Here is a 13,814-nt window from a genome sequence, read left to right on the forward strand (position 1 = left end):
GCCAGGGGTGGACTGGGAACCAAACGTTTCACTGGAAATGTTTTTGAAAATTGACCCCATATTACACTATGCCAGCGGATGCATTGAGCAAGACCAATCCATATAAGTAGAGTCCTAGAGCACATTTTCCATCTGTAGCTAAAAATAACTAAAAACGGTGATAACATTTGTTAAGATTGGGGAGTAACATACTGGAAGCTTACAACACATTCTTTACCTTAGATCGCCATGTGGGGAGATGGAAGGACGGGGATGGTGTTTATGGGACAGAAGGTAGGAGGAGCAGAAAACTAGGAAGCCCATACAAAAGAGGCCCTTTGTGTGGAGGCCCACCATAAAATCTTCAGAGCTGCCTCTAGGCCAGTCCAGCAATGGAGCTCACCTTCAAAACGGGTTCAGTGGTCAGTCTGGCCCTTGGAAGCTGTTATGTTGTGGTTGAATCTGGTATGAAAGGGAGATGTTATATATGGTCCTGTACATTGTCACTGGCCTGGAGTGATTGCCAACAGAATGTGATGTATTATGCAGCCAGGAGAATGTTGAGTGCATCAGTGTATGAATGTTCTGAGTGAGTCAGTTGGGGGCCTGAGCTGGTGTGAGTGGATGGCCGGTGGGTCCTCTCCTTCGTGTGTACTGTATCTATCCATCCCTGTCCATGTCCTGTCATCAATCTACTGTATATACCCGAGAGTAACTGGAACTGTATATACTATGTCAATAAAGCATACCTGGAACAACATCAGTCTCCACAGCTGGTCTGTGTGTCCCGTGTGACTAATAAGAGACTTTATTACAGAAGCTTAACGAGTCTGGCGTTATGCACCAATAAATAAATGTACATTTAAGCAAACGGGAGTGTCTCAACAATGACAGCTCTGCTCCCCTGTTTTTCATAATGCCATCTTATTGGGGGAATGTGCCATAACAGACAGGTGTCAGGGCCCCACGGCATTGATAGTCTGGAAACATTCCCCGGGGGCCCTATATAATAATCTGGTTAATGATGTAACAAGTTTAATAAAGGAACTAATGGCATAAAATGACATGGCATTGCTGTTTTCATGTCTAAATATAAAGGTATGTGTTTTAAGATGATTATTTTGTCTTTGTTTGTAGTGTTCTTAAACTGTAAAGCAGCAGGTGTTGGAGAGTTACCAGAAATTGAATCAATCAGCTCAGATGAAGGAACCGGCGCAGCAACAACTACCACAACAACACTCCCCATACAGCCTACAGCCCATACGACAGCTAAAGTAACAGTAATTCCCAACCCACAAGTCAACACAACAACACCATCAGCTAACAGAACCACCACAGTTCCCAGCAACCAGACAACAGCTCATTCAACAGTAACATCTCCACAAGTCAACACAACAACTCCATCAGCTAACAGAACCACCACAGTTCCCAGCAACCAGACAACAGCTCATTCAACAGTAACATCTACTCCACAAGTCAACACAACAACTCCATCAGCTAACATAACCACCACAGTTCTCAGCAACCAGACAACAGCTCATTCAACAGTAACATCTACTCCACAAGTCAACACAACAACATCATCAGCTAACAGTACCACAACAATTCCTAGCAACTACACTACAACTCAACCATCCAACTCAACAACACATACTACGACAAATACCACCCATCCTGTCACTGTGCCGACTGTCATACCAACCCCTACCTACTCTCCTGAACCCTCACCTCCTGCAACTGGAAACTACTCTGTCTCCGACAAGGGCGCTAACTGCATTATGGCGCTAATGGGAATAGAAATAATTATTCACACCAATAAGGTACGTTTTTTACTGAAGGAAACTTTGATTAATAACATGCCTTTATATATTTTTAATTGAAGTGATAATTTTGTCCCTTCACGTGTAATTAGAATTATATGTAACTTTGTTTTTGGCAAACATATATTTATTCTTAAAATACTGCTAATTGTGTGGCTGGAAAATGTGCGTACGTTTTTCACAATGTTTTTCCCATTCTGAAAAAGTATTCACAGAAGCCGTTCTTACAGTCACTCACCCAAGAGTAGGACATGAAGCTTACACCATGCAATGTCATACAGTGGACCATTTGAATTGTTTGTTGGTGCTTGAAAATGTGGTGTTAGTGGTTTCTAACCTTGTAGTTCGAATTTCATTGATCTTGGTAGGATGATGGTTTGGCATAGAGTCAAACCTGTAATCTGTCGGTTACACATTTCTTTGCTTTGTGAATTCAACCCACTGAGCTATGTTCTTAGTCTATAAGAGTGTGCCATAGATCACTGAATCCTCTTGGAGGCTATGTCAGGACACGTTTTGGCTACATGAAACATTCAGGTGGAAGAGAATTAACAGAAACCCATGTGTGAGACTGCAAGCCATATCTGAAAAGTCGATCATTACTATGCTAGCAGTACCAACGGCATTTCACGGATCTGTAGCTGACATGCACGTGGGGGTTTGCTGTAGCATCGTGTATGTTTTATTGTGTCATAACATTTTGACAAATGGCAAAATCAGCAATCTCCCAAATTTGCCTATACTGAGAGCACAGGGCCGGACCCCACTCCACCCCTGTGCAGGGTGAATGAGTGGGGTTTGTCAAATTTCACTATCGGCAATACACCCCAGACTGGTATGCTGACCTTGTGTCCCAACTTCCTATTTTTGAAAAAGTCACAAAATTGTCAATCTCCCGAAATCACCTATTCTGATATCACAGGGCCGGGCCCCGACCTGTGCAGGGCGGGATTGCTCAAATTTCAATATCGCCAGTACACCCCAGACTGGTATGCCGACCGTGGGCCAACATTTCAGCCCACCAGCTGTTATGGGGCTGGAGCTTACCCTCCATCCCTTCTCCTACCGCCCACCCCTCCAACCCCCCCACAAACATTTCATTTAGCTGCCCCTCTAACAGGCTCACGACAGTCGTCAGCCCTCTGATTTCTGATCCAAACAACTTATCATGAAGGTCAGGTATCCCAGTCGAAAGCTTCCCTCGGCAGCACCATTAATCCTCAAGTGTGACTGGATGTCTATTTCACCAATGTACACAGGAGTTTGCCTTTCCCCCACCTCCTGGTCCTCCTTTTAGCACCTCACTCTCGTTACCCCAAAGATCTGCATATGGTTGTGCCAGCCTCCCAATATAGCCAAGGACGTAGGGATGGAGGGAGCGCATCCGACAGAGGGAACAACGTCTGCACCAGAGCCTCCCAGGCATTCACATCATCACACCCATCCCCAGGCCCCCTCTGCGCTACTCTGTGCTAGGCTGTAGATTCGGCCAGCCCCATTTCACCAGGTCACACTGCCAGGCTTCAGCTCGCAGGCCCTCTGGTGCCTTCGAAACCATAGCTATGCATCATTTGGCCAATATGCACATAAGGTCTGCCATGCTAGCAATGTGTCTCGCTTTTCCAACTCTCCCAGGTTACAGACCCAGCAGGAACACCTCTGGGGGCCAGTCCTGCATCACGATCCCACCACTCGTCGCCGTAGCCACCACAACTTGCCATAACCACTCAACAACCGGCCAGGCCCAGAACATGTGGAAAAAGTTTGCCGCTTCATGCTCACACCTGGGGCATCTCAGAACGCCTGCCCCCCTAAATGTCATGATTCCGTGGGGAGTCAAGTAGGCTCTATGCAAGATATACAGTTGGGTGAGCTTAAATCTAGAATTTCTCGACACTCGCCTGGTGTAAACCAGTGCTTGCATCCATTCAGCGTCAGTGAATGTCTGTCCCACATCAACCTCCCATCTCTCACACACTTTTTGTCCTAGCGCGTCCCTCGTGGACAGCATCAACTCATACAGCCTTGAATCAGTGTGTCTCTTTCTGCCACATCGTACAGTGCGTCGAGCACCCCATCCCCCTCAATACTTTCTCTGAAATTGGCCCATCGACTTAGGGCGTTATTGGCCAGGGTTTGGTTCATCAAATACTGTCCCCTATGAATACCAGTGCATTCCATGAGTGTTTCAAAGTCTACCTATCTTCCATCTACCAGCAGGTCCCCTATTACAGCCATGCCACACATTGACCTGTGGACACCCTGTAAGACCGTCTGTGTGTTGTCTGTGTGTTGTGCTTGTGGGCTGCAGCATCATCTTGTCTCACATCCACCCCTAGATACCGAAATGTGTTGGATTGCCATTGTAACCCGAGATCAGGTAGGGCGTCATTATCCAGCTCCTCCAGCGCTGCAAGTGGGAACAGGCAGGGCTTTACTCTGCTAACGCAGATCCCTGAGAGTTCCCCAAACTGGTATATCACATCCAGAGTGTACATAGATCAGCATGCCGTCTGCATACATCGAAACTAATTGCCCGGTTCCGGCCACCATTATACCAGCCTCCTCATACTGTTTACGCAAGAAGATGGCCAATGGTTCCAACGCCAAAATGGAGAGCATTAGGGACAGTGGGCACCCCTGTTTGGTGCCTCTATGCAGATCCCATTCCTCTGATGTTTGTCGCCCAGTCCGCAACCTCGCCTGGGGTTGCATGTACAACAGCTCCCCCCACCTACAGAACCGTCCACCAATTCTGAACTGCTTCAGCACGGCATGCAGCAAGACTAGCAAGGCCACTGTGCAGTCAACCCGCAGCCATCTGGCTCCTGCCAGGCACATACCCTGACTGATCAGTGTGTATCAGGTGTCCAATTACCGCCTTTAATCTATTTGCCAATAAGGTTGTAAGTATTTGATCATCTTGGTTGATCATAGACATATGCCTATAAGAGCTACAGTCACAGGGGGGCTTCTCCAATTTGAGTGGTGGTACAATTATAGATTCTGGCATACTCTGAGGCAGCCAGCCGTTTCCCACGCCTCTTCGTATGTCGCATGTAGCTTCGGTGCTAGTACTTCAGCATAAGATTTATAAAACTCCGGCGGCAGTCTGTCTGGTACAGTGGTTTTACATGTTGGCAATGACTGTTTAACAACCATGATCTATCTCCTCAGTTGTGATCGGAGCATCCAGCATATCCGCCCTATCCTCGCCCAAGCGAGGTAGCCCTATTTCTTCCAAGACGGCCCAGATTCCCCTCTCATTGGCAGTCCCTCCGGCAGAGTACAAAGTGTGGTAGTACCTGGAGAATACTTTGTTTATCTCATGCTGGGTGGTCACCTTATTCCCAGCCTCTTCCCATATAGCGCTAATTGTTGCCCTGCGTTCCTCCCTCTTGCACAGCCACTCTAGCAGCCTGCTGTGTTTGTCCCCTTCTGCGTGCCTTCTCTAAGTGTACCTCACATAATCAAATTTGCCAAGTCGTTCCCACTCCCTGATACAATCCTGCTGCAGCGTTACCAGGCTTCCCAACTTCTCTCCACCCCTCCCCCTTGGATCCCTCTACAGAGACTCTATTTGGGCCTCAATTCGCTCCAGGGTCCCCAGTTTCTCTTTTTGAAGATCCCCCAATAGCTACCCCCTGATAACTACCTTGAAGGCATCCCACAGAGTGCTCCCCTCCTCAACAATGCTACTATTTAGGTAAAAATATTCCCCAATCTTTTCCCCCAGATAATCTCTAAACAGTCTGTCCTGTAGGGCCTCAAAACGGAGGTGCCAGGTCGGGGCCGGCGGCCTCGGGGAGCGTCACTGCCAGGTGGCAAGTAGTGGTGTATGGTCCAATGGTACCCTGATGATGTAGTCTGCTGCCACAAATTCTCCCATTGTGTCTTGACCTGTGAACATATAGTCCAGGCCTGTGCACACACCAGAGGGTGCAGCATAATGAGAATACCCCGATCCTCACCATGAATACCCCTCCATATGTCTACCAGTCCCAAATCACTCAACAAGGTGCCCAGGGCTTTTGCGGGAAGGGAGAGTTTCCGATACTTGTCGTCTGACCTGTCCACCAGGGGGTTTAGCATGCAATTAAAATCTCCTCCCCACACCCACGTTGCAACCCGAAACCCAGCCACCTTAGAGTAGAGAGACCTGAAGAAAAGTGTCATCCGTGTTAGGTGCGTAAGTGTTCATAAAACACACTTTTCTGTTTTCAATAAACCCATGTATCGGTGCCATTCTGCCTTCATCGTCACGTCTAAATTCTGTCAGCTGAAAGGGGACCCCAGATGCCATCCAGATCAACACACCCCTGGCATACCTCGAGAAAGGAGAACCTTACATCACTCCCCTCCATTTCTTCCCTATCGCCTCTTGCTGGCCGCAGTTAGTTGTAACAGCGCCACGTACACTCTCTTCCTTTTCAAATAGGTCTTCACCCTCGACCTCTTAACAAAGCTATTAAGCCCTCTCACATTCGAAGAGACTATGTTAAAGTCACTAGCCATCGGTTTCAACCTCATCCAGCCACAATGCCTCCCACTGGCACCTCAATAAGCTTGTCATGTCTGCCCGGCCACTTCGTTCCCCCTGATCCGTACCAAAGATGGACCTACTCGCCTTTATCAGCCTCCTCCATACCCCCACCCGCCACCAGAAATATAAACAGAGTCCGCCATACTCGCTGCTGTCTCTACATGTCGCCTGAACATGCCAATTCAGCCCTTCCTCAATGTACCAACAATTTAAACTGGAACAGACCCCCCACCCCCAGTGGCAGGTGTAGTCGAGCTCACTGGGAATGGTGTCCGGTCCCCGCCATACCCCAACCAACCAAACAGCAGCCCTGCAGCGTAACGCGTGCGCAGGCCCCACAGCTTTCTGGCCTCCCCCTCCTCACCCGGGAGACACGCAGCAGATGCCTCAAAACTCCCATCAAAAAACAAAGTGGCGTCCCAGCAGTCCATGTGGGCACCCCATGCACCCTTGGCGCTGTGATTCCCAAGTTTCCAAACATCTTCTCCCATCCCAAGCGTCTCATGTATGTCCAGTAACCTTATAAGTAACCAACAACATTGCCCCCTTATCCTGTTCAGCAATCATGAGCATTGTTCTTTCGTTCCGGGAGCTGCGCAATCCCCTGGACGTCAATCCAAGAATGTTCAGCCTCTGTGTCCTTTGAAAAAGTGGGTCTGGCCGCCATGGATCACTTTAAGTTTCGCTGGGAAAGGTAGCATGTACCGTACAGTCGCTCTCCTCAGCCGTTCTTTCGTGGGGCCGAACATTGCCCTCTGCTTTTGCACCATCATTGTGTAATCCAGGTAGATAGCTAGCTTTGCCGATACCCGCATTATGCTACCCCCCGCTCTCGAGAAGGCTAAGATCCGCTCTTTATCTTTATAGTTCATAATCCTAGCTATCACTGGTCTCGGCGGGGCTTCCGGTGGCTGTCTTCAGGCCAGTGATCTATGTGCCCTTTCAACAGTGAAAACGTGGGTAAGCGTCCCCGGGCCCACCTCCTGCAGGCTTAGGTTTTCAACATTTGCAGTTGGGTCCCCACCTTCCTCACCCTCTGGCAGTCCCAGGATCCTTATGTTATACCTTCTCGATCTCCCCTCGGAGTCCTCCGCGCAATGTTCCAGTATCCGCACCCTCATCTCCAGCTCCGACACCTGTGCTCGGGCAGTAGCCATGCTGGTCCTGTTCTCTCTCACTGGGAACCCAGAGGCAGAACCCACCTCAGTCTGTGTTTTGCTGCTCCAGTGGCTGAGTAGCACCCTGCGCACCCATCTTCAAGACGGTGTGGGGTTCCCATCAATAAGGCAAAAGTCACCAACACATGTCTCCCCTTCCCTGATTATTTGTGCACGGTGTTCATGGGCTCTCCTTTATGCGATAGGGGCTTAGGTGTGCCGGAGTTCGATTCCTTCAGTCTGGAATACTCTGTCACACCGGCATATTGACTTTAGTAATATTCACCTATGCCCATTCTTCCTCCATGCAGCAGCATTTCAGGTCCCCTCAATATCAGCAGCTCCTCTGAGTTTGCGTGTATGCTGTGCGTCATCACCACTGCCTCACCAGGGTCATTTTCAGCTGGTGCACCCCTCACAGGGTGTGTGTTAAAGGCGCAGTGTCTCGTAAAGGCTCCCCAACTCCAGCAAGTATGTGGGAAGCCTCTAGGTATCCCAGATGCCCCGGACCAAATTCACTTAGGTCCTCTCCAAACCAGATCTAGAGGATCACTATTGAGTGAGTCCCAGCCTCCTCAACCGGCTAACTATCACCTGATCTCTATGACTCCTTTCCTGGGCAAACTCCTGGAAAAGCTGGCCATCTCCCAGTTTAATCCTCACACTGAATCTGTTGGTTGGCTCCATGACGATCAATCTGGCTTCAGAGCAGCCAGAAGCATGGAAATTGCTCTCCTGAACATTCATCAAGACCTACTCTCTAACCTTGATTCTAATCAGCCCTCTGTCCTCATCTTACTCAATCTCTCTTCTGCCTTTGACATGCCAATCATGACATCCTTCTCAATCATCTCCATGCTAACATGGGTATCACGATCAGGCCCTGGCCTGGCTGCCCTCCTTCCTCTCTGATCGGCCCATCCAGGTCCAACTTGGGTCCTTCCTTTCCTTTATCTCACTCTCTACCTGTTGTGTTCCCAGGGGTCTAACCTCTCTCCCTGGCTGTTCAACCAATACCTGGCACCTCTCACCCACCGCATTGCCGCTCCCTGCTCCAACTTACATTGCTATGCGGATGACACTCAACTCATTTTCAGGCTCCCCTTTGCCACCTCTTCTCCTTCTCTCATCTCTGTCTGTCTGCTATCCAGGAGTGGTGTGCCGCCAACAATCTCTCCCTTAATGCCAGTAAGTCAGAGACTCTCCTCATTGGCACTCCTGCACCCTCCTTTCCTGTCACTTTCTGGCTGGTCTCCTTTGGCCCTCTTCCTGCTCCCACCTGTGAGACTAAGAACCTCTGGGTCATCTTTGGCTCCACACTCTCCTTTTCTCCTCACATCTCTGACGTCTCTAAGAAGTCAAACTACCAACTGCACCTCCTCAGAGGTATTCTTCCTTTCCTCTCCTTCCCACAGAAGATCATTGTCTCTAGAGCTCTGGTTCTCTCTAGGCTGTACTACTGCAACAGCCTCTTTCCAAATCTGCCTGCTTCTACTCTCTGCCTCTGCAGCTCATCCAGAACAGGACTGCAAGACTTGTCCTTGGCCTCAAGCCCAGGGATCGTATCTCTCCAGCACTGAAATCTCTGGATTGGCTCCCAGTGGCTAGAAGGATTAAGTTCAAGACCCTCTACATTGTCCACAAGGCCTTCTGGGGCCTGGGTCCTCAATACCTCCAACTCTCTCTTCGTAAATACCTTCAATTCAAAATCAATTGTCTCTCCTGATTAGGGAGAACCAATATATATATATAAATTTAACCAGGTTTGAAAAACATATACTAAAAGTATTTATTTGCACAACACCCGTGATTGCCTTCACCATCAATAACTATTTGATTCACTGTTTTAACATGATACTGAATCATACTTTCACCATCATTCACTTTAGGAGTCAGTGTTTAACACTGTACTAAATGAAAAACAATGTTTGTGAAAATAAAGGACCTTTAGGTAGGGTGCTATTTAGGTTGTTCAAACATTCTATTTGGTTCTGATTAGTTACACTTCGAGTGAGCTCATTTATTACAATTCAGAACTTGACCAGTAGATTCTGTATGTGTAATTTCCGACAAGTTTATCAATTCTTGTCTCTTAAACCCGACATGTCATGTTTCTGTTCCCATCTCAACCAATACAGAACATTCTTCAGGGGTATCTAACTAAAGGAGCCACTAGACAATTAAATGCCCTTGTTACATAGATTAGAACCATTAGTAATCATTATCTATCCACTATCCCGTCTTCGTGGCTTGTTAGATCTTTCATGCACTGATTTGAAAGATTTGAGTAACACTTCATCTCAAAATCAGGGGAGAGATCAAGTAGAGAGCTCTCAAATGTGTTTACATTCATTGTAAAAAAAAACAATCTGAGGGACCACAAGTGAGGGATTTTGGGTACACTACACGTCAGGTTAGGGATATTGTTGCAGTCACACCCATGCCGACGTCCCCTTTCGATCTTCGAAAGAAAGATGCAGTACTCTGCGATTACCACTTGATATCAGACTTTATGCACAGCATGTGAATCTAAGCAGATACAAGCATCAGAAATGCTATTACGGTGAGTAATGCCTGTCATATTGGCTATGTATGTCAATCGTTAGTGCTTCATTCTATGATTTGTTTATGACCACATTTTTGGGACTGTTACCTGGTCATTTAAGTTCCTTCTGTGACTGTTAATGTCACTCTCCGTGAAGGTGTGAGAGAATCAGTCTCCAGAACCTGAAAAAATACACAACACCAAAAAGCTTTGAGTGTGTTGTGTAGGTGCTCAATAGCATATTAAGAAGAGAATGGAATGATATAATAAAGCTGTTGGTTACAAAATGATTTTCTAAACAAGTTTCTGCAAAGTGATCCGAGGGTGTACTGCCAGATGTCATCCATGTTGATTTGTTGGTTCTCAGTCACGTAGGGAACCCTTCAATGGTGGCAAAGGACATGGCTCCACTGGAGCCAGTAGACACAAAGGTAGACTTTGCACTGAAGAAGAAATGTGTATTTAATAATATTTCACTTGATACCATCATATATAACGTCTTCGTAGTGCAATCATTGATAAAAGACTTCCAGTTCCACACTGCACCTCTGGACTGATTTCTTTTCTCTCTCTCCTCCGGACCTCCTAAAAATACTTGCCTCCCCCTAACCTACTCTAACCATATCATCCCGGCCTCCCTCAATAAACCATTGAAGGGCACGGTGTTCAGTCCACTCCTCAGCATCATTAATGCCTCACTCACTGAAGGGCCATTCCTAGACACACTTAAGACTGGTCTCATATAACCTCTTTTGAAAAATACATCACAAAACCAGATGACCTGGCTAACTACCAGCCCATTACGAACCTCCCGTTTATCAGCAAAATCTTGGAAAAAGTAATTGCAACTCTACTAGTCTCCTGAATTTAACAACTAACCCTACACCTCCTGAATGACTATCAGGCAAGGTCTACCCAAAGTGTAGCACTGTGACAGCCACTATCCAGGTGGTGGACTTAAGCCTCCTTGTCCTCTTTTACCTCTTGGATGCATTTCACAATGTTGACCACCAGACCCTCCTCTCCCTCCTCACTGACAGAATGAGATTCACTGGCCCTGCCCTCTATTGGTTTACTTCCTACCTCTCGGGCAGACACCTGGCTGTCCAGCGGTACATGTTGTATTCGAACTGACTCCATTCTCTTGCTGAGTCCTGCAAGGATCCATCCCTTGAACCTTTACATGGAGTCTTTGGGCACACTCCTTAAAGATCCTGATGTAGCCATCTACAAATACACGGATGAGACTTAGTTGTACGTGGGAGATAAAAGCCCACAGGACATCGGTCGTCCCCGCGATTACCTACCCATTATATAGTCTTGGATGTTGAATGCCTATCTCAAAATTAACCCATGCAAAACTAAATTTGTCCTCATTGGTTCCCCTCCTGCTAATCAACAACATGTCTAACAATGGATCAGTGATAGGTGCCTAGAAGGATTTGATCCGCAACTCTCAGATTCTGCAAAATCCTTAGATTAACCATCGACAGCAGCCTGCACTTCCAGAAACACATACAAAGAAGGCCTAGACCGACGGGCGCCAATTCCTCACCCTTGCAAAATCAAACCCTTCATGCCGCTGCAGGACTTCCGGGCCATAGTGCAGGACCTTGTGGTCTTGCACATTGATGGGGAAAACTCCCTCCTGATGAGGCTCCCAGTTGTTCACTTGGCTCCCCTAAAAGCAGTAGTCCACCACGCTGTGGCATGTTTTATTACAGGTGTGTGGAAATTTAACCGCATCACTCCTGTCCTATGGGAACTACATTGGCTTTCTCTCAGGCCAGGATGCTGTTAAAGACTGTATATATCAAATACAAAGCAGTCACAAGAAGCACACCAGCATACCTGAAGGCTAAGCGCTGCATATCTGGTTGCACACGCGTCGTGCTGCAAATCAGCCAACCGACTCAAATTACAACTCATCCGCAAAAAGAGGACACTTGAACAGTCCTTCTGTTGTCACACACCCAACCTCTGGAACTCGATCCTAGTTTCAGCTCAGAATACCTCCACAATTCTCCAATTTCGTAAATCTCTCATAACATGGCTTTTTTCCAAAATACCTGGCTAAGGACTAATCTTGATGGACGCCCAGACTGATGCACAGACCACAACTAACAGTACTGCTCTACTGTTAAAAGATGCCAGTCCAAACGAGACATACCCACACCGTGTACAGCACTCTGCTGCTATCAAACTAGAAACGTGCTTTAAACACCAAAATAAATAAAATACAATAAATATATGACATAATGGGCAAAAGAATGCACTATAGAGAGAACCTACTGAATACAGAGTTACAAATTCAGTTGATGACCGACACAGCTATGGCTGATATCACCAGCTACGACTGGGGGAACTACCGTGGCTGCTCACAAAAGTATATGTACTAGAGACTGGAAAGCTGATGCTAGTCAAAAGAACATTTTGTAGCCTACGACTTTTTTAGAAGGGAAATTGTTTGGGAAACAACATTACTTTATTTAAATGTCTTTCAGAGAAAGGAAGTTCTGTTATCACCTGGAAGAAATTCTTCCTACAATTAGCTCATAAAGTTTCCAGTCATCAAGGAAGCTAGCCTAGTCAATGATTCAATATTCAAGTAGTTACAACGCATCAGCTGCTGACTGGGAATTCTATCAAATCACAACAATCCTCACTATGTGATCGCTCCAAGAGATCATTCTTGTCCAATCTGGTGAAGAATACAGACACTCACAAAGGCATGTGGGCCAATGATTGTGTGTCAGGTGGTGGCTTGTGAGTACTCAATATAGTTTTCTTAAATTTCTCCACACTCTGCAATAAAGATTAGGCATGCTCTAAGGAACCTGACTGAGAGACTAGCTCTATTTCAAAGCTCGAAGAGCATTTTATTCAACAAAGTGATTGCCCTAGATACCCTTCAAGAAGTAGGGATAGGGTTCCACTCAGTTGTTTTTCTATTACACAGAGTATTCGAAGGGTATCAATTGGTTTTGGACCTGAAGAAACTGAACTTTAAATACCCACCATATTCAGCAAATCATACCACTGGTAAATCAAAACAAATTGCTGGCAGCCAAAGGTATCCAGGACGCTTACTATCATATTTCCATTGCCAAGAATTAAAGAAATGTCGTTGGTGTTCAGTGCAACTTCAGCACTTCCAATTCGTAGTGCTTCTGTTAACTTTAAAGGCAGCACTAAAGATCTTGATTAGAATGGTGACACCACTGGTGGGATTACTGGATCTAGAAAACATTATAATCTGATTTTATTTGGACATAGCAAATATATGGCAAATCGGACAGTCAGACTGCGAGAGACACTTACCGAATGTGTGAGGTACTCCAAAAACTAAGTCTATTGGGGAACCTTATGAAAACTCACGTTCTCATTCTCTTGAGTTTATAGGTGCATAGGACGTGGGGAACATGTTTTACCCAAGTCCCGGTGCTTGAAGCTCAGGAACAGACTTCAGAAATTGTTGGCATCTCAAGAAGCGCCTGCCAGAGATTGGCTTATTGTTCAAGGTACATGGTAGCTACGGTGTTTTCTTATCCCCTGGGCAGGATTCCATCTAAAACTTCCTTTGAGACATTGAGCAAATCACTGATCTCTGGTGATCATAGGTCAAATACCATTATGACCAATGAGAGTGCTATTTGTTGTGCTACTTGGAGGCACTGTGCGCCGAGGGGCCTTTGTTAGAGGTTCAGAGAAGGAATCTTCAAATGGAAGGAACTCTTAGGGATTTAGCTAGTCCTTTTGTTATTTGTCAC

At 46.6% G+C, this 13,814-nt stretch overlaps 1 protein-coding gene across 1 annotated transcript in view; it reads left to right on the forward strand.

Annotated features, from left to right (window-relative positions):
* LAMP3 (lysosomal associated membrane protein 3) overlaps positions 1-13,814 on the forward strand; it is a 329,224-nt gene that overhangs the window by 181,732 nt on the left and 133,678 nt on the right. The window contains exon 2 of the mRNA XM_069618651.1: positions 1,117-1,799. Coding sequence (XP_069474752.1) covers positions 1,117-1,799 — 683 coding nt within the window. The remainder of the gene's footprint in view (positions 1-1,116; positions 1,800-13,814) is intronic.

Source organism: Ambystoma mexicanum, chromosome 10 (genome assembly GCF_040938575.1).
Source record: "Ambystoma mexicanum isolate Mex_15411 chromosome 10, UKY_AmexF1_1, whole genome shotgun sequence".
NCBI lineage: Eukaryota > Metazoa > Chordata > Amphibia > Caudata > Ambystomatidae > Ambystoma > Ambystoma mexicanum.